This window comes from Sceloporus occidentalis, unplaced genomic scaffold (assembly GCF_023333645.1).
Source record: "Sceloporus occidentalis isolate IW3139 unplaced genomic scaffold, rSceOcc1.0.p SCAF_8, whole genome shotgun sequence".
Classification (NCBI taxonomy): domain Eukaryota; kingdom Metazoa; phylum Chordata; class Lepidosauria; order Squamata; family Phrynosomatidae; genus Sceloporus; species Sceloporus occidentalis.
Genome location: NW_028316988.1, coordinates 6150464 through 6172417, shown reverse-complemented (window position 1 = coordinate 6172417; position 21954 = coordinate 6150464). Strand labels below are relative to the sequence as shown.

The 21954-nt window shown below is 41.1% G+C and overlaps 1 protein-coding gene across 3 annotated transcripts in view; it reads right to left on the bottom strand.

The window, feature by feature from the left end:
* PRKCZ (protein kinase C zeta) overlaps positions 1–21954 on the bottom strand; it is a 56010-nt gene that overhangs the window by 13419 nt on the left and 20637 nt on the right. Inside the window, exons 2-6 of one of the 3 annotated variants that reach the window (XM_089534356.1) lie at positions 21637–21725; positions 11486–11571; positions 4291–4422; positions 2514–2595; positions 564–616 (exon numbers count right to left, since the gene is read on the bottom strand). In XM_089534356.1, coding sequence (XP_089390482.1) covers positions 564–616; positions 2514–2595; positions 4291–4422; positions 11486–11571; positions 21637–21667 — 384 coding nt within the window. In that variant the 5' untranslated portion in view covers positions 21668–21725. The remainder of the gene's footprint in view (positions 1–563; positions 617–2513; positions 2596–4290; positions 4423–11485; positions 11572–21636; positions 21726–21954) is intronic. The other 2 variants (XM_089534357.1, XM_089534355.1) reach the window with 2 other exon arrangements.

Genomic DNA, 21954 nt, shown 5'->3' with positions numbered 1-21954 from the left:
AGGAAGAATAGTTGAAGAACATCATTGTCAAATATATTAAATGATAAGTTAGGATTGTAAAACAATATAGATGGAGGTATGTATGTTTGCAATGGCTTTGATTGGCTTTTTGAGTTTGGGGGTAGAGGATATCTGGGGTGGTGCTATTTCAGCACCCACAAACAGAGTTTGCAACCCATTGGTCCTGTTTACCACCTCGTTTTGTTTTCAGGAGCTCACCTTCTGTCACATCAAAATCTACATCTGTTTCCCCCACTAGAACTCTTGAATTCAGTAGCCTAATTTAAAAGGCAAAGCCCTTTCATGATCAGTTGTGACTACTGAGGACCAATACCTGTTGCTGATCTACTGCAAATCAATCAGAGATCTAAAACTAAATCCACCCCATCTAGCAGATCTGCTATGAGTAAAATAAAAGGTTTTTAGGGGACATATCCTACAACATATCCTACAACAGAAGAGCGGTAAAGAAAAACACATGAGTTTATTCAACTTAAAATAGGCTTAGGAGCTAAGGAGTTAAAAGCTTAGGAGTTAAGAAAAGGTATTTTACACTAACCTACCTCAGAATCATCTTTAATATTGTCGTGCTTCCGGGCTGAAGGCATATAAGGCACTGTAAAGCAAATGGGGAAAGCAGAATAATAACGCAGTCAATGATGCCGTATCAGTGGCTTTACATTTGGCCAACCAAATAACAAATACAGTAGCTTTATATTACAGCAAATGGTTATGTATTTATAGACACAATGCAATTTAGTTGCCTTTCCTAAAAGAAGGGGGGAAATCCCCAAATTAGTACAGGTATTAGCAGTGTATGCACAAGTAGAATATGCTCAAATCTATCAGGAACTTTTACAATTTACATTATTTTTGATATACACTTAGTTGTAGAGAAAGTGGACAGTAGGTTCTACTATTCAAAGTCAGTTTCCCCCCTTATGCTTACTATTAATCGAGTTCACCAATGCCATGCGACTGCACCAGTGCCATGCAACTGCACCAATGCCAAATTTAGGCCACCATCCTTACTATTCAGAGCATCAACAATAAAACCATCCAAGCAAAAATAAACCTAAACAGTACTAAATCTAGCGATCTGTCTGGATTGGAAATATAACCCAAATGAGTGCGCTGTACATTTCTTCCAGAAGCTCAACACACACAGGCTGCATTTGCACTGCAGAATGAATGCATTTTGACACCGCTGGAACTGCCATGGCTTAATGCCATGAAATTCTGGGATTTGTAGTTTTGTGAGACAGTAAGCCTTTTCTGTCAGAGTGCTCTGGTGCCACAACGAATTACAGATCCCGGGATCCCATAGCATCCCATAGAGTTAAAGCTCTGTCAAAGTGCATTAATTCTGCAGTGAAGATACAGCCATAGTCTGGTGTCGTTGAGCAGGAAATCAGAAACCTACCTAATGTGGCGTCAGGTCATAAATCCATTTAACTTGTTTGTGTCTATAACACTATTTTCACAGACATTTTTGGCAAAGGAACCCTGTGGAAACTTAACCCTTTCTCCTTGCACCTAAAAAAACTACAAATAGAAGCACTGTGTCCAGAAATATCTCATAGCAGTGGCCCAAAATCTCCAAAGACAGCCCTTTATGCCCCTAAACAGCTGCTCTGGGTGCTATGAGGACTTTCCAGAATGGTGTGTGGAAAGGAAGAATCGGACAAAACTACCACCCTCCCTTTGTTCTCCATGGGTGAGATTCCACTAAATCTTGGTTTCTTCAGCCAGTTCTAGAAACCCTTCCACTTAAAGAAGTCAACCCTATAAAATAAAAATTGGCTGCATGCAATTAATTTATTGTATATACTCATGTATAAGTCTAGAATAAAGTCACAAAATTGACCCCAAAAACCTGGATCAACTTATCCACAATACTCTACTTTAACTCTGATAAAATAAGGAACCATCCCCTGGTGAAAAGCAAGAGTGTAATGTGTCCTGGAAGCACTGACCCCTCTCTGCTCTTTCATCCATCGAGTCTTTAGTGTGAGTCCAAACCAGAATTGTGTAAGTTCTTTGGCAACGTTTTCTTTTGCTTTATCATTTAGATCCTTTGTTGCACGCCCCTGAGTTTTACCATCGACTTATCCACAGGTCATATCAAAATCCATGATTTGGGCCCCAAAACCTGCCCTTGTCTTATACATGCGGTCGACTTATAGCTGAGTACTTACCGTAATCATTTATAAAGTCTAAGGCAAGTATTTTACAATACAAATGCAAACTAGTTAGATTCCTAGAGGTGCTGCATTAAAGTTTAAGGGGACCCACATCACGGCAAGACCTAGACTAGCTGAAAGCAAATCAGCTGCAGGCCATAAATCATAGAATCATAGAGTTGGAAGAGACCCCAGGGGCCATCCAGTCCAACCCCATTCTGCCATGCAGGAAATCCAAATCAAAGCATCCCCGACAGATGGCCATCCAGCCTCTGCTTAAAGACCTCCAAAGAAGGAGACTCTATCATATTAAAAGAAAGTAGTACTTACTTCCGTCATTCTCTTCTGTGGGGATGTCAACTTCATCATTCTTGTCGTCTAACTGAGGTTCCTGGGAAGGCATCACAGAATCCTGTAAGGATATATATTACTGAAAACTCACTAATGATGAGTTTTATGTAACTCTGGCTTGCTCCCTGAAGATTTTAACATACATTTTTGCTTAAATTTGCCTTGCCAACTAACTTAAGATTATAGCTAAAACATATTCAGTTTGTTTGCATAGCACAAGCCTTATGTTTAAGAATTCTCTTTTAAAAATAAAAGCCAGCATATTTGGTTTTGTTTGAAATATTGGCTCAGGCAGAATTAAAGATATTCAAGAGTGTCTCTTGTGAGTTGGTTGTAGGAGTAAAGAACAACAAAGGGAATGGAGATGTTTGACCAAGACAAAGACATCTTATGAGAGATACAGCTGAACTCTAGAAATCTACCAGGACAGGAGTGAGGAACGTTTGGCTTAGAAGTCATTTGGATGCAGAAGTCTGAGGCCTGTTACAGACTGCCAAAATAAAGCTGCTTCAGGTCTCTTTGGAGGTATGCTGTTTAAATGATGCATGCACCCTAAGAATCCAGAAGCTGCGCCAAAGCTGCACTCCAGTGCTTAGGAATTGAGTGTGGCTTTGGTGCGACTTCCGGACTCTTAGGACCCATGCGTCATTTAAATAGCATACCTCCAAAGAGACCCAAAGCAGCTTTATTTTGGCAGTCTGTAACAGGCCTGAAAGCTCAGTTTTTGCATAAAGAAACATAGACTAGGCTACAAAAATGGAGTTTGGAAATCAGTTTTTAAAAACCCTATCCAAATAGTACTTTCAACCCTAGCACCATCTCCAGCTAGGCAATGTGAACAAAAGACACCTGTACTGAATCAAGGTGAAACATTACATGCACATCACTCAATGTATATGTTACAAGATACAAGTAGTTGCCCATCGGGAGGAATGATCTAGATGTGAAAATTAGGCAAATAACTAATTCTACTGTGTTTAAAACACAATCTCCCATTAAGCTTATGAAGATGTCTTTCAATGGCTCATGTTCACTCAGACCCTTTCCATTTTAGGATGCATACTGTCACAGTGTAAGCTTCATAGATGTTCACAAATGAACTGTGGCTTGGATGCTAGGGAAAAAGGATGGGGCAACCGCCAAAACAGCAACTCTACAGCTTAGAAGCTCCACATTTGCCACGGTGGAGATCCCAATTTTTGTGAGTCATGGAGACCATGAAGAAGAAAATGAAATTAAATAAAAATTATAAGGTTGTGGTCTATATAGAAAACAATTTGTTTATATTGCAGCACCGCAAACAACAGAGAAACAGTTGTTTTATCGATCCTGTATTGACAATAATGTAAGTGAAACAGCTACTGGTCAACAGCAACAGAAAAGGTGACACTGGCAGAAGGTCTCTTGATGACAATGACCAGTGATGGCGAACCTATGGCAAGTGTGCCAGAAGTGGCACTCAGAGCCCTCTCTGTTGGCACATGTGCCATCACCCCAGCACAGAATTTGCCAGAGTTTGTTAGTAGAAAGCCAGAGGGACATGGCACTTTGCAATAAATAAGTGGGTATTAGGTTGCAGTTTGGACACTCGGCCTCTAAAAGGTTCACCATCACTGACAATGACTATGAATACCCACCCAGCTTGGAAACTGAATGTACATTCGTACAGCCCTGTGATGTTCATGAAATAATTTTAAGAGCAGTCTTTAACCTCAACGCTACCCACCCACTGAAGTTTTCCAGGAACCACACTTACCATATGCCTTTTGCAGGTCAGTGGAACAAGAATGTGACAGCGTTTATGGACCAACAATTTGCAGTTGATACACTTGTAGCCTTGCCTTCCGAGACCCCATATCCTTTCACTGCACTGGCCACAGTATGCTCTCTAGAAAGAAGACATGGACCATTAAGTTATATACAATATCCTCTCGATAAAAGTTTTAAAAGCATTTGTCTAGGGAAATATAAAAAGATTCTACAGCAAGGGTGGGTAACTTCCAGTCCTCTAGATGCTAATAGAGTCATAGAGTTGAAAGAGACCATGAGGGCCGTCCAGTCCAACCCCATTCTGCTATGCAGGAACTCACAATCAAAGCATCCCCGACAGATGGCCATTCAGCCTCTGTTTAAAGACCTCCAAGGAAGGAGACTCTACCATTCTCCAAAGATGCATCTTCCACTGTCGAACAGCTCTCACTGTCAGGAAGTTCCTCTTAATGTTGAGCTGGAATCTCTTTTCCTGTAGCTTGCAAACCATTGTCCTGGGTCCTGTTTTCTGGAGCAGCACAAAACAAGTTCGCTCCATCCTCAACATGACACCCCTTCAAATACTTAAACAGGGCTATCATATCACCTCTTAATGTTCTCTTCTCCAAGCTAAACATCCCCAACTCTCTTAGACTCATAAGGCATGGTTTCCAGGCCCTTCGCCATTTTGGTCACCCTCCTTTGCACATGCTCCAGCTTCTCAACATATGTTTTGAATTGCGGTGCCCAGAACTGGACACAGAATTCAAGTGAAGCCTGACCAAGGCAGAACAGAGTGGCACTATTACTTCCCTTGATCTGGACATTATACTTCTATTGATTCTGTCTAAAATCACATTGGCCTTTTATCATCCTTCACCACTGCTATGTTGGCTAAGCAGGATAAAAAAGATGAGAAGGTTTAATTTTGATAGACGAATCTTCATGGACTTTACAACCCTAGACAAGATCTGGAGTCTACAGAAATGAGAGGGCAGGAAGGGATGTTTGGGGCTCAGTCTGGTGGGAATTGTCTCTAGCAACATCTAGAAGGCCATCTGTCCTACATGATTGAGATATATATTTCAAATGACATTGATCTGTATGAAATTTAAAAAGATATCCTATACAAAAAGTTAAGAGTTTTGTCCATCTTGCTAAACATCTCCAGCTCCCTAAGTCGTTCCTCATAGGGCATGGTTTCCAGACCCTTCACCATTTTAGTCGCCCTCCTTTAGACCCGCTTGTGCAAGTCTCTGGGCAAGCCTAAGTAACATTGCATCATTTAATTTTCGTAACCCATGAAATCTAACTAATACATAAATCACAACACTTAAAAAATAAATATACATCTTTTGTTGCTGCCTTCAAAGAAAAAAAAGAAACATTAATCATCACCAAAGAAAAACTGTGAAAGATAGGAGCACATTTTCATGCCATGATTAGGTCACCTCAAATACAGAGCATTAGAGGAAACTGTTATAGCCTAGGGCCTCTTTGTGTGAAGAAAAGGATGTGTTTTTTCCAGGTCAGTGGGAGAAGTGAATGACATCCCACTGTCAGATAGCAACATACCTAAGGAAAATATGTGTCTGTGTATAAAACTATAATGACAGTCTAAGGAAAGTGGTAAATGGAACATTGGTACTTACTGTAAAGGGTTTTTTTCCTACATTAGTGGGAAGAAAAACCTTATGTTGGGTATCTTGCTCCTCCCACATAACTCTGGGGCAGGGTTTCTTTCAAATGTCAACCATCCTATCCAACCTAAAGTCAAATGTCAATCATCCTAACCATCCTATATGAATCCGAGGAAGTAGACTGTAGTCTACGAAAGCTCCTGCTGCCAACTTCTTTCTTTCAGTTAGTCTCAAAAGTGCTACAAGATCTCTCTACATACTGATTCTACAGACTAACAGGGCTATATCTTTGAATTCTACCCTAAAGTGGGTGAGCTTCTCCCACCAGAGATGAAATAACTCCAACAGAAATCCAAGCACCGCCAGTGGCCTTCAGAAAAGGGAAGCTCCCTTCAAAACACTCTGCACATGAGGATGGATGTGAGTGGCTTGTCCCACTTCCCTTTCAGGATGGAACCGAAAGCCAGCATGTCTTCTAAGGGTGTTGGTATCCTCTAAAGCCAGTTGTGGGTGCACCCTTTCACTGCTACCCCATCTATATAAGGCCCTCCAAGTGACTTCATAGAAGTGTTTAGTGGATAATTTCCTAGCCAAGAGAACGGTCTGAATAACATTGTCTTCATACCCTTCAGCACTAACTTCTCTTGTTTAACCTCCAGGCATGTAGTCTGTAACCAGCCTGGGTCAGGGTGACAACTCTCTTGCATGCTATATGCTATCACTGAAAACCATGGTTAACAGGGCCATCAGGGTGCTATCAAGATCACCAAGACCACCATCCTTATTTTCCATGACACTTTGGACAACAGATCCACAGAAGACACTTTGGACAGCAGAACCACAGAAGGAAAAGCAAGGCACAATACCCTCGCCCATGTGATCACCAGAGCATCAAAACCCAATGCTCCTTCCATCCAAAGCTTTGATATAAACCGAGAAAGTCTGCGGTTTTCTTGAGCAGCAAACAGATCTATCCATGAGGTGCTAAACCTTTGGACTGTTCTGTGAAAAACCTACATATTCAGATCCCACTCTTCCTGATCATGATGCTCCCTGCTCAACCAATGGGCCTGAACTTTGAGATATTCCCTCTTAATGACTGAAGGTGAGCCTGCCCCCAATGTAAGAGAATCATCACTTGAGGTGCTCAGGATGGGTATGCCCATTAATGAGCCAAGGAGAATAGTGGTTAGCAGTATGTGGTTAGCATGGAGGGGAAGTATACTGCAGTGGGCAGATGATGCAGGACTTAAGGTCACACAGCAAAAGGATGCACAGTATCATCTGGCTCAAACTACATCTGGAAACTACAATGTGCATGACTGGTATCCTAGTCTATGTCAGACGTCCAGGGCAACCATGTGCTGAGTCAGATGCACAGCAGGCCCACCAGAACCCACATAAACAGTCAAGAGGGGACTCAATCTCAGCACCTCAGATTGCCTCCAAATCAGAGATGGCTTCACTGTCAGGGAAGCTGCAGTCTCAAGTGACACTACATGGCAATTTCATTCTGAAAGGCCAAGAGGGGCCACTGCAGCTCCCTCAAATGGTACTTGATCCAAAGAACTGAGTCTATGCATGCCACCATCAATCCTAACAACCTGGCCAACACCATCAGTTCTAACGTTGATTGATCCAATACTACCCTTAAAAGGGACTACAGCTTGTCCCTCCTTTCTTCCAGTAGAAAGACCTTGTGATGTATCGTGTCTGTGGTGTATCCTCTGAACTGGATCCACATGGCTCTTTTCTCTGTTGATACAAATCCTGGAAACTACAGGCAATCCATGGTGGCTCACACATCCTTCCTAGCTTTCCCCAAAGATGGTGAGCAAACTGGCAGGTTGTTGAGGTATGGGTAGATAAGCAGCCTCAAGTGCAGAGGAGCCACTACTGAGCCATCAACACCAAGTTGATTAGACCAAAGGGAAGAGTTCTGTATTGGACTGTGGTCCTCCAGGCAAGTAAACCTGAGGCACTTCTTCTGAGCAGGGTCCACTGCATTCTTGGGAGAGTTTGACTTCCAAAAAATATCAAGATAGTTGAAATTCCCTACCCTTCCCAGAAGTCCATCTTCCTGAAACTGCAGACCATGGTCCAAAAAGCCAAATCTTTCCCTGCAGCACCATCTGCAGAGCCAGTTCACTAGTCATCTTTCCCTCCATGGACCATGTCCTTCCACTGGTAAGATAGACAAAATACTGTAACAACCTGTGCAACTAGATCCTTCAGCCTCCTACCCAGAATCTGGGATTTGTAGTTTTGTGAGATATTTTTGCCTTCGCTAAGGGAGCTCTTGTGCCTCGCCATACTACAGTTCCCAGAATTCGATAGCACTGAGCCATGGCAGTTAAAGTAGCATCGAACTGTATTATTTCTGCAGTGCGATACAGCCTTTGTGTCACATTTCTGCAAATGAGGGTCTCTGTCTCTCCTATGATTTAAGCAGTATTCCCTCCTGTTTTTGTTGTTAACTGCTCTTGAGTTGCTTCCGGCCTGACCCAAGCAAAATCACTTGTAAAATGAGAGAGTACATAAGAAAAACAGCACTTTTAAATAGCACCGTTAGAGACTGTGGTATAATGACTGAGCAGTGAGACTTGCTCCGGTAGGAATCTTGATAGGTGGGTTGTCAAAGAGTTTTAGCTTTGTATTTTGGGGGCTGTCACTCTTCTGTGTGGGTTAAAAGGCTCACAATAAACTATATTTCATTATTTTTGAACTCCCTGGGATGAACATGAAGGCCAACTGACATTTAGAGCAGGAGGGAAAATTATATGTAATTGAAAGCATTCTAAAACTGTAACTAAGCTACCCAGTATAAAGTGTTGTTGCGTCTTTGCAAAATACAAAGAATGCTGAGGAATAAAACTGAATTCGCCGGCTACAGTGGCAATCATTGGAACAGTGCCTGGCTGAGTATCTCTGAAGTAAAAAGCTTGAGGCCTTGTTAGACATTACTATATCCTAAATCACACATTCAGGTTGTCATGTGAGTGGCCAATTGAAATGGAGCTGTGTGGGAGCAACTCTGTGTAGCGAGCCATTTGTGTAAAGGCAGCTCCCTGTGCGATTTGGGCAATTTTATCTGCACCAGTGCAAGCTGAAATCTCCCACTCTTTGTGGGGAGCTGTTCATACAAACAGTATGCCACATGGAGGTATATTCACATGGTTCTCTTTCAACCAGTGACTAAGGCAAAATATCCTGAGTGGCAATACAATCTGAAGTGGCAATACAATCATATTGAGGAGGGAGCAAGCTTGTTTTCTGCTGCTCCAGAGAATAGGACCCGGAACAATGGATGCAAGCTCCAGGAAAAGAGATTCCAACTCAACATTAGGAGAAACTTCCTGACAGTAAGGGCTGTTTGACAGTGGAACAAACTCTCTCGGAGGGTAGTGGAGTCTCCTTCCTTGGAGGTCTTTAAGCAGAGGCTGGATGGCCAACTGTCAGGGATGCTTTGATTTGGATTTCCTGCATGGCAGGGGGTTGGACTGGATGACCCTTGCGGTCTCTTCCAACTCTGATTCTATGAAGTGTTTTCAGGGCACTTCAAACAATCCCATTCAGCACTGTGGACACCGAAAATAGTCTTTCACTCTGTCCATTTTATAAAAGGTGGTAAGAGACTTCCATTAAGGCTCCCATAAAGAGGAAGGTGCAGGGTTGTTCTCTGCTGCTTCAGAGAGCAGAGCTAGTTAAGTAATAGGAGGGTAGATTTCGACCCAACATTGGAAGGAACTTCTTGGTGGTGAGAGCGGTTTGGGAACGGAACCAATTAATAAATAATAATCAGGTTATAGTGGCCAGTATCTAGTCAGGAAAGGCCTGCTGGAAAAGATCCATCTTAACAGCTATTGCCTAGAGAGGTGGTGGTTCTCTAGATGTCTTCAAAAAGAGTTTGGACAGTTACCTGATGAAGATGATATAGCTGAAGATCGTGCACTGAGCAGGACGTCGGACCTGAAGGCTCCATGACTCCCTTCCAACCCTATGATTCTATTATTCTAATGCCAGCATGGTGTAGTAGTCTGAATGTTGGTTTACAACTCTGGAGATCAGGGTTCAATTCCCCACATGGTCATGGAAACCCACTTTGGGTGAGTCACAGACTCTCAGCCCCAGAAAAACCTATGCCAGGTTCACCTTAGGGGTCACCATAAGTTTGAAACGACTTGGAGGTACAAAACAACCTCATCCTGAGCAGGTCCCATGCTTGTAGCCAGAACCTATATGAGACCCACTTATTAAATATTGCATGATATATGAAATTTTAGCTAAAGTTTGGATTTTCCGTTTGAGATGTGCGCTTTTATTTGAAGTTCGCTATTTAATATCCCTTGGGCTTTTGCACGGAGGGGAGAAATACTGGGAAGAGGTAGATTCTAACATAACTAATATGAGAGAAAGGATTTGGTCAGCGCTGAAACTTTAACACTGATTAGATTTCTGAGGATTATTCAAGTTAAAAATACCGAGACAGGTAAAATATAAAGGTTGGGAGCCAAATATTTGACAGAAATTTGTATTACTATCTTTTACCAGGCCCAAATATCCCATCAACGAACATTAATACCAGCCATCATTCATATTTAGTCTTTATAATTTTGAAAATATCTATAATACTAATAACCAAACTGTGTCTCAATTGCTCCCTAAAACCTAAGCGCATTAAAACAGTCCAACAGTAATCTAGGAATCATGCTCCGTGTTTATCAAGTAAGCCATAATCGAGAAAGATCTTTTTTCACAGTGTATGAGATTAAAAACATGGGTTGCAATAAGACAATCTAATTTGATCTGAATCCTTTCCACTGATGAGACATACAGATATTGCATACTCAGACATCACAAAGAAGTAGATATTTCCCTACTCAAAACACCATCCTGATCTTTAAACAAACCTTCGTTTCAACACTCCTTTCATAAAAATGTACACAAACTTCAGAGGAATATGTTATATAGAGAAAATATGCTGCAGCATAATGGGCTGGGTTAAGGAAGGAGGGGTCCCTGGTTTCTTTTGCTTGAGAGATGAAGTCAGAGCCTTTGAACATGGCTGTGTCTTGAGCACATGCAGAAGAGTTTGCAAGCTCAGAAGATAAAAATATTGATGGTGTGGTTAATTAGGTCACGTCCCTTTCTCTCTGGTGCATTTTATGACCATTCTAAGCATTTTTGACGCTAATCCAGACACACAATAGGAAAAAAGGATGGAGTGAAAAACAATATATGTGATCAGGGAGAGCATTCACATCAATGCAGACTGGCTGGAAAAGCAGCATAGGGAATATTTATTTGGCTGCACACGCATAAAAGGCAAGTTTTGGAAGGCATGAGATGAGAAATTAATCCTATCCTAGTGTCCCCATAATGAATAATTCAAAGACTCTTTTTTCAATAATAACGGCAAAACAAGATGATCCATACCTCTTTGCCTTTTTTCTTCCAATATAGAGGGAAAAAATCCATTGGAGAAAAATTAATAATTCACACACACACACACACACACACACCACATACTCCAAGGCTCTTTTTTTAAGCAACAGTACTCACTCTGTTAAAGCGTTTGGCTTGAAACAGATGCCCATTCACTCTGTAAAGCTTCCTCCATCTTCTGGCTCCACGTCGGTAGATTGATTCTAAGAAAGAAATTAAAAAGGTGTAAAGCAGTAGCATAGTAATGCCATGCACGCTCTATGGTATTAAGTGGCAATTCAATCTTGCTTCCCTGAACATCCATGTAGAGACGAATGCTGCTGGCAACGCAGTCTGCTGTCAAAAAGCATCAGAAGGAAACGCTCCCCGAAATGCCTCTTCCATTCCTCCATCTCTCCTCCCCACCTTTTCCCCCTCACATGATTATAGTCTTATCTTTCTATGACTGCTTGCTGCTTCAAGCTCAGGTGAGACGGAGAGAGATAACTCGGTTAAAGAAACAGCATTCCTCTCTAACCCTCATTGTGCTAGCCTTGCTCTGACAGCAATGCATGCATCAAGGATGCCAGCTAGCTGGCAAGGTTGGCACAGGTGGCACAGGAAGCAATACAAATCTCTGCACAGTTATGGTCCCCCTTCTCATTTTCTCCATCCTGGAAGACGATGTCACCAGAATCCTTTTTTATAAAGAGGAAACAATTCAAGGATGATTTCATTGTACACTCGTCCCTCCACATTCGCTGGGGTTAGGGGCACAGGACCCCCGTGGATGTAGAAAAACTGCAAATGACAAAAACACTATGTTTTTACCTGAGAGAACACCTCTCTAGGCATCTCTAGGTCCTCCAGTGCAACTCTGGGATAAACATCTGCCAGACACATACCACACAACATTGCTGGAGGAGCTACAGTTGCCTAGTGGAGTGTTCTCTCTGGGCATCTCTAGGTCCTTTAGTGCGACGTTTGGTTGACGTTGACCATAGAGTTCTGCTGCAGGAGCTACAGATGCCTAGTGGAGTGTTCTCTCTGGGAATTTTTAGGTCTTCCAGTGCAACGTTTTGTTAAGGTTGACCACAGAGTTGCACTGAAGGAGCTACAAATGCCTAGTGGAGTGTTCTCTCTGGGCATCTCTAGATCCTTCAGTGTGACTTTTGGTTAACGTTGACCACAGAGTTTCACTTGAGGACCTAGATATTCCTGGAGAAAACATATTAATAAAATCCATGAATAATCAAATCTACAAATTCAAAGCCGCAAATGTGGAGGGACAAGTGTAGCACTTGTTGCTATATCCAAAAAAGCCAAGCTGCTCTTAAAGAGTACTGTAAATACAACGATGGGGTATAAGAGTCATAAGAACATTAACATTCAAGAGATACACTGCTTTATAATAGTTTTCCACACCACCACCACCAATAGTAATAATAATAATAATAATAATAATAATAATAATAATTTATATACTGCCTTTCCAAAGGCGGTTTACAAAATTACATAAACAAATACATAAAATACATAAACAATTTACATAAGGAAATACAAAAATTAGCTACACAATACTTAACTAAAATTCCGTCCCTCATCCCTTAAAAATACAAACTAAAATACAAACGTCAAATTCCAAATGACTTATGCTCATTAAACACATTTATTAATAAAAAGTTTTAAAAGCATGAACATTCAAAGAGATAGCCATGTTAGTCTATTTTAGCGTAGCAACCTCACAAAAGAATCTAGTATTAAAACACTAGTGTTCAGCATAGCCACACACACAATTCTCCTTATGCCTGCTTTAAGTTTACTCTTTAGCTTACCCATACCAAAGACTGTAATCCTCTATTCCTAAAACCTCTCTCCCAACTCTGTCCTTTTACAGTCTCTGCTAAATTAATACTTATCACTTCATTTCCATTACTTTTCACATCCTTTGTGTATATGTCTGTCTGCAGAAGCGTCACTTCATGCATCTCAGGTATGTAGTAGCAATTTCTTAATGCTCAGACAATAGATAATTTGCTTAGACAATAGGCGATTTGCATACAAAATGAATACCGTAAGTACAATATAAAAGTACAGCGTAAAGTAAATAGCATATATATATCTTGAATTATTTTTTAAACATCAATACAATTAAAACACACCGAATAAAAACAACAATGCTATGATCAGTTAAGAATATATCCCCAGATCAATCAATGGCAATATCAGTAATAAACCCTGCCCAAATTTTCCTTGCTGCCTGGGCAAAAAGAGAAACCTTGTGAGTTACTACAGAGTCGGTATCGGACAGGCAATAGATATTTTCTGGCATACCATCAATATCTCAATATTTGGTTCTTGGTTCAACATAGAATGAAAGGACAAATATTCACGAAGCTTCTCTATGTAATTCAAGATAGAAAAGTTGTCAAGCACAGTAGGATACAACTGGAGCATCTTATGGTTTATTTAACTCCAAACCTTAGCATTGTTCAATCCGGTGACCACCGATAGACCATCAAAAATAAGAATGCCTTTTCCCAAACCTCATCACCTTTGCTTTAGTACTCTTAATGTTCAGGGTTGTTATTTTTTTCTAGTCATCCTAGTCTCTGGAGCAGAAGAATACAAATTTGCTGCATCTTCGATATGACATCCTTTCAAATGTTTAAACAGGGCTATCAAACTGGTATTTATATTTCTATACCACTTATCAGTGAACTCGGCACGCTCCAAGCGGTTTACAATCTGTAAGCCAATTGCCCCCAAGAAACTAGGGACTCATTTTACCAACATGGGATGAAATCACTACCAGGCAGCATTTGGTGGATGAGAGAGAGACTTCTATCCGACAGGGAGAGAAGAAATTCTAACTGATTTGCGCATGAGCTGGAGATATCCCTCAAGAGGCCAAAAGGGTCAGACATTTCTTCCACCATAGAAGCACTGTGTAGAGGGCCTATGTGTAGCAGCAATGATAGTCTTGACAGCATCGAGAAGGCAGGCTAATGAGGCACTCTCCATGTCATTAAACTGAGTGTATCCAAGGGCCCAAAATAAAAGCTGCTTCGTGTCACTTTGGAGGTATGCTGTTTAAATGATGCTAAGGACTGGAGTGCAGCTTTGGCACAGCTTCTGGCCTCTAAGGATGCACACATCACTTAAAAAGCATACCTCCAAAGTGACTTGAAAAGTGTACACAGTAGGACCACCCCAATTAAATAGGAATGCACTGCTGAACGACATCCTCCAACAAGTCCTGGAGCAAAATGTCCTGCGGTTCTCTGGGGATGCGAATAGATGTACTAAAAGAATACCCTGGCTTCAGAAGACTTGTAGTAGTTTGGAGTAAAGCTTCCATTCATGGCCCAAATCCGAGGCCCTGCTCAAAGGCAGCCTCCTCTCTGGTGGATTGGGTGTACCAAATTTAAAGTGCGTTCTGGACTGGCTGATGGATTGGGTTAAATTGGAGGACAATAGAACATTAACCGTAGAAGGATTCGGCTTGAAATTTGGCTTTCACGCATATTTGTTCAAGCTCCAAGTTGACAAAAATGTTAATAATCATTTTGTTCGTAAAGCATTATCGCGAGTATGGATGAAGTATAAGTTTAGATGGTGCCCCCAAATTCCATTATGGGCTTCACTGGGAGAAGCTTTCCTGAGAAGAGGACAGCTAAAAGAAATGGAGACAATATGCCAATATTATTAAAATTGATCAAGGTAAGTGTACACTCAAATCACAAGAGGAAATAATTAATAGTGGTTTCCTATGTAATTGGTTTGCGTATAAGACAATTGGCTGAGTGATTTAAAATGGACCAAAATTAATTGGAATTGCAGCGAGTGATCAAGAATTAGAGAAAATAGTCAAAGAAGACTCCCCAAAAAGGATAGCTAAGGCCCTATATAGACTGCCAAAATAAAGCTGCTTCGGGTCACTTTGGAGGTGTGCTGTTTAAATAATGCATGTATCCTAAGAGCCTGAAGTCACACCAAAGCCACAATCCAGTCCTAAGGACTGGTGCACAGCTTTGGTGCAGCTTCCGGACTCTTAGGACACATGCATCATGTAAGCAGCATGGCTCCAAAGTGACCCGAAGCAGCTTTATTTTGGCCTGTCTGTATAGGGCCAAAGACTTGATTCCAAGTATCTCTAAGAAGAACAGGCCAGCCCTGTCCTTGGGTGATGTTAGCCTAGGCAAACAATCTGCCCTTCTTCAAACAGAACAAGATGCAAATGACCCTTTGGAAGGAAATTTGATTAAATTATTCAATACTATGTTTGATTCAGAACAAGCTGACATTATTAAAAGATAAGGTGACCTAAGGAAAACTTTGATGACAACTCATAAAGCTGCTCAACTATTAATCGATATGGTTATATCTACTTCCTAATCAATGATAACTCTTCTGGGAAGAAAGCAATAGATCCTTTTGAACTTGCCCCAGTTATCCGGAACTCAGACCCACAAAACTCCAATATAGAACTACTCAGGTCTGATCAAAAACCCTCTATCTTGTCTCCTCTTAAAACAGCACAATATTCCGCAACCTCAAACAACCAAATGTTGAATACAGCTGTTAGAAAAGAAAGGAGTCAAGGGCCTGTTACAGGCTGCCAAAATAAAGCTGCTTTGGGTCTCTTTGGAGGTATGCTGTTTAAACGATGCATGCATCCTCAGAATCCGGAAGCTGCACCAAAGCTGCACTCCAGTGCTTAGGAATGGAGTGTGGCTTTGGCGCAACCTCCAGACTCTTAGGACTCATGCGTCATTTAAATAGCATACCTCCAAAGAGACCCGAAGCAGCTTTATTTGGGCAGTCTGTAACAGGCCTTACTTGCTTAATTAATGATCTAGATAACTGTTCATTACCAGCTAAAGGGACACAACAAACCCTTGCAGGAGATATTTATAGTAAGCAGAAAAGTTCTTAACTTAATCTTAATTTTAATGATAATAATATAGCAATTTAATAAGTTTAGTAATAATATTAAGTGGACTACCTAGGTTTTAACGGGAAATGCCCACGCTTCTCGAAAGCGGTCAAGCATTCTAAAACTCAATATGGAGGGTTGTCACTTCCGCAACTTGATCTTTACTTTGAAGCTTCTCAGCTAAGTCAGATCACCCAGTTGATCAGCAGAAATAGTATGACCAATTGGGTAGATACTGAAGTTAACACTGCATCCCCTGCTACCTTTTTGGGTATCTATATATAAAGCCACTAAAAATTGTAATAACCCTTTTTTGCTCACTACGGAAGAAATGGAGGCATCTCTTGGCCACCTATCCTTCTGCTTTATGGCCTTTTCTTACTCACATTCTTATCCAGAGCCCAGAAGAATATGCACAGTTTCGAGGTATGGCCTGTATACAGTTAGATATCTGTTCCACAATGGGACTACTATCACAACTAACCTGTGATCTGAGCTCTGGTCATTGGAACTGGTATCAAATAATACAGATACAATCATTCTTAAAGAAACTGCTTCAGATACAGGAATATCCTCGCCCACTTACTGTTTTTGCAAACATGTGCGTCTCCCCGGGTATAAATTCTAAAGGCCAAATAGCATGCATATATAATTGTCTGCTAGAAGAAACATTTGGGAACCCAACGCTTCATAAGGCAGGATGGGAAGCAGAACTTTCCCTTTCAATTGATAGTAAGACCTGGGAAAATACATGGACTCATTTACCATTTAAAACTAGGTCCATTGCCATTAAAGAGAATAATATCAAGTTGGTCCATCAATGGTACCTCACCCCAGTCAAACTGGCTTGTATGTCTACCAATGCTAATCCAAAATACTGGAGGGGTTGTGAAGGTAGGGGAATATTTGTACATATGTGGCTGGATTGTCCCTGTGTGAGTGAGTACTGGGCAGAAATTTTACAACTGATCTTCAAGATCACTAAACCAAGTACACAATGATCCCCACTCCTGCTGCTGTTCTCCATTTTTATGAATGGAAATAAAGCCCTGCAGCACAAAGAACCTACCGGTATTAGTTTGCTTCTGGCTGTTGCCAGGCTTGAGATAGCCAAGAACTGGAAAGTTGAATATTGCAGGATGGTGGACTAGACTCTGGGACTTGTGGAGAAAATGGCAGATAATAACAGAGCGAGAGGCTTACACTCTGGATTGACCTTTCATAAGATTTGGCACCCATTTATTGAATACATCCAGCAAGATTTAGTCTCTAGACACCCCCCAGTTTAAGCTAAATTTTATGGAAAGATGTCTTTCATGATCCCTGAATACGCCTTTTGTCTATAATTATCAGTGCCTTATCTGGGTTATTGTCTTTTGGTGTTTTAGTGTACTGTTTTGTGTACTGTTTGTTGTCATGTTTTGTTTTAGAATGTATTAATAAATTTAAAAATTAAAAAAAAACACATGGCGCCAGGCTTCCTTTTGAAATTAATGACAAATTATATGCATTTCACAAATATATTTGAAACAAAATTGTGATGATATACACTATATATGTCTGTCTGAAAACTCAAGTCTGCAGGAGAGGCCTTCTTCCTCTGTGTCCCAGCAGTGGGATAATATGAAAGAGGGACCCTCAATTGTGGCACCATGCTCATGGAGTGCTTTCCTTTTGGAAGTCCATCTGGCACCAACATTACTTTTTTTCCATTGCCCAACTAATACATGACATGGCCACAATCCTGCAAGTTAGTACTAGCTGGCCTAGCAACTCAAATGCTTAACAAATGCAAAATATACCATCGCTGTTAATGATATCTGACACAGAATTCAACAGGAAGGCAATCTATTTTCTTGCAATAGGTAATTCACATGTGTCAGGCCTTTTAAACACCCTGTTCAGCCACAGACTAGTCACACACTCAATGTGACACCCCTTCAAATACTTAAACAGGGCTATCATTTCACCTCTTAACCTTCTCTTCTCCAGGCTAAACATCACCATCTCCCTAAGACTTTCCTCATAAGGCATGGTTTCCAGACTCTTGGCCATTTTGGTTGCCCTCCTTTGGACACGCTCCAACTCGTCAACATCCTTTTTGACTGTGGTGCCCAGAACTGGACGCAGTATTCAAGCAACTCTCTGGTCAGCGCCCAGAATAGTTGCGCTGGAGATTCATACAGAGAACATGTTAATCAAATCTGTGAATAAACACATCCACAAAAGTCAAAGCCGCAAATGTACAAACGAAAACATGGGACATCCCAGTCTACATAGTAACACAAAGGGTAACTACAGATGTCAAGTCATGAATAAACCATGATTTTACCGTTCAAATCATGTTAAATGATTGTACATGCACATGCACAGATCTGACTGACAGGTTCCATGATGTTAGAGAATAACGTCTACACAAATATTAACCATGGTTTGTACTAATGGTGGCTTATTACTGGGTTTCGAAACCTGCTCCTTCTGGCTAAGGACCAAGTAGTTAAAGCAATTGTTTTCATATTGGCAATAAAAGCAAGACCAAGAGTTAACTATTCCAACACAGATAAAACACTTCTAAGATATGGCATCCAACTTCTCTTTAAAGACTCTCAATGTCCACACCTCCTAAGGCAGTCTATTCCACCACTGAATAGCTCTGACCATTAGGGAGTTAATTCTAACATTTAGGTGGGATTTCTTGAATCTTGCAATTTGAAATGTGTGAAAGAACATCGCTTCCATTTATACAGCAAAATTGGTCACAAAAATCCCCGAGAGCCAGTCACTAAGACTATGACACTATTATTATCAAGGTAAAATAGCATGAACACAGTTTTAAGTATAAAAAATTGGGGTAGTTATTTGCACTGGGAAATCAAAACACACAACGCCCCTTTAAAGAACCACATACAGTTCTGACCCAAAAGGATTAGTTTAGATGCTACAAGGTACTGTTTTGCTTGTTTGTTTGTTTTCCCTGAACAATGTCTATAACCAGATCACAATCTGCTTTTGAAAGTCCTCAGGATTTTAAAAATTGAATTTCTATGGAGCAGGATCAACGGCTGGGTGAGAAACAGAAGAGGCATGCAGAACTAGTATAGTCACCCTCCATATCCACGGATTCTTTATCTATGGATTCAAGCATCTACGGCTTGAAAATATTCCCAAAATATATACATTCCAAATGGCAAGCCTTAATTTTGCTATTTTATATAAGGGACACCATTTTACTATGCCACTACCTTTAATGGAACTTCAGCATCCATGGATTTTGGTATCCATAGGGAGTCCTGGAACCAAACCCCAGCAGATACCAAGGGCCCACTAATAATATTATTAGTGGATTCCCAGTGATTGGGCGGCATATAAATAAATCCTATTATTATTATTATTATTATAACAATAACACCCCATTGCATCAAATGAGACTTGAGCATCCATGGATTTTGGTATCCATGGGGGATCCTGGTACCAAACCTCAGCAGATAACAAGGGCCCACTATAACAGTAATAATAATAATAATACCCCATTGCATCGAATGGGACTTGAGCATCCATAGATTTTAGTATCCATGGGGATCCTGGTAGCAAACCTCAGCAGATACCAAGGGCCCACTATAATAGTAATAATAGTAATACCCCATTGTATTGAATGGGACTTGAGCATCCATGGATTCTGGTATCCATGGGGGGGGGGGGGGGGGTCCTGGAACCAAACCCCAGCAGATACCAAGTCCCACTATGATAGTAACAATAACAGCACCCCATTGTATCTAATGGGACTTGAGCATCCATGGATTTGGGTATAGATGGAGGGTCCTGGAACCAAACCACAGCAGATACCAGGCCCCACTATGATAGTAACAATAATAACACCCCATTGTATCTAATGGGACTTGAGCATCCATGGATTTTGCTATCGATGTAGGGTCCTGGAACCAAACCACAGCAGATACCAGGCCCCACTATGATAGTAACAATAATAGCACCCTATTGTATCTAATGGGACTTGAGCATCCATGGATTTGGGTATAGATGGAGGGTCCTGGAACCAAACCACAGCAGATACCACGGGCCCACTGTTATGTGATTCTTTGCATCCCAGAAAACCAATTGGTCCTTTCAGATCTAGAAGGGGAAACTAGAATTAAGCCAAATTGGCTCCTAGAATTAAGCCAAACTAATTCAAATTAAGAAATTTGCCTTCACTCAAACATACCAATCAAATGTATAAGATGTATCTCTCTCGCGCGACTCTGTGTTTGTTCTTCAGACCCCAAAATCAAGTATGAAATGGGGTAGACTTGTAATACTTGTAACAGAGTCTAGAAAAGGCAGAAGAGATCTTTGAACACTCCAGGAAAACTATGATACCTACATGATTGTTTACTGTAATGAAAATACTTGTACTAATCTCTACACACTGTCCAATCTGTTTAACCAATAAAACAGCATTCTTTTACAGTAGACAGCCCCAATAATGGGACTTGTACAAAAGAATTGCCCTCTGTAAGCAAAGCCACGTCTTCAGAGTTGTCTCTATACTCACTGTCACTCCTTTCTCCATTGGGGGATGGGACTTGTTCACGTGTTCGGAATAACCTAATCATTGCTGCTAATACGGCACAACAAATGAAGGGGAAGCCTGTCCTTCGGAGCCGCACAATATTTACAGGCCACAAGCCGAGAAAAATAATATTGCTATTTTCTTCCACATAGGATGACACACAGTGCACGGCGTGCAATGTAATATGGCAGACAGATAGAACAAAAATACCATACAGATGAAACACCAAAAAGGCATTTGAGATCTAAGATGCGATTCCGAGTACGCTGTGCCTTTCGAATGGGACATAAGGAGGAACAACCACATTGATGGTCAAGGCAATATGGCAGTTTTAACCTAGCAAAAAAGGACAGTTTTATGAGGTTAAAGACCAAATAGGATGAGGTTTGTTGATCGGAGTCCATGACTCAATGATTAAAAAGGACACTCCGAAAACAAAACAACCAAACAACCCCCTCCCCATTATACAATAAACAGAAGCAAAAAGATGCTTCTCCTCCTCCATAGCTCTGCTTAAAAAGCAACAACAAGCCAGATAAATACACTAGTACCTTAGCATCGGCTACAGTAAAAAATATAATTTGATCATTAAACATATTGATTTAGTCCAACGTAGCAATGCGGTACCATCCTCTCTCTCTCTCCACTGCATGACGACAGAATACACTCATCTATTTTAGCCTTCTTCTGCATGTAACAAATCCAACCCAATTCACTGAGCAAGCTGCTGCAAAGAAAGGAAAAGAGATGCTCACAATAAGCAATAGGCCCAAGCTCACATACCGTCAGGTTTTTTGGGATACATTGCCTTCATTAATCTCCCTTAGCGGCAGCATCACTCATTCTGCACACTCCTCTGTCTGATCTTCCTCCTTTAAAAAAAAACCAACCCGTCACCTGGCAAGAACACGTCTTTTCAGGGCAATTTCTCTCCCCCCCCCCCCCCCCAGTATTTCTCAGGGCTCCTCTAGCCACATCCCAGAATATGCAAGAGGCAGCAGCGAAATCTGTGTTTGTAGCAATTGTGGTCGCAGAGGAGGACCGTCGGCAAAGGCAACCAGATAACCCAAAAACGCTGACTTCTATTATCTCCTGCGCAGC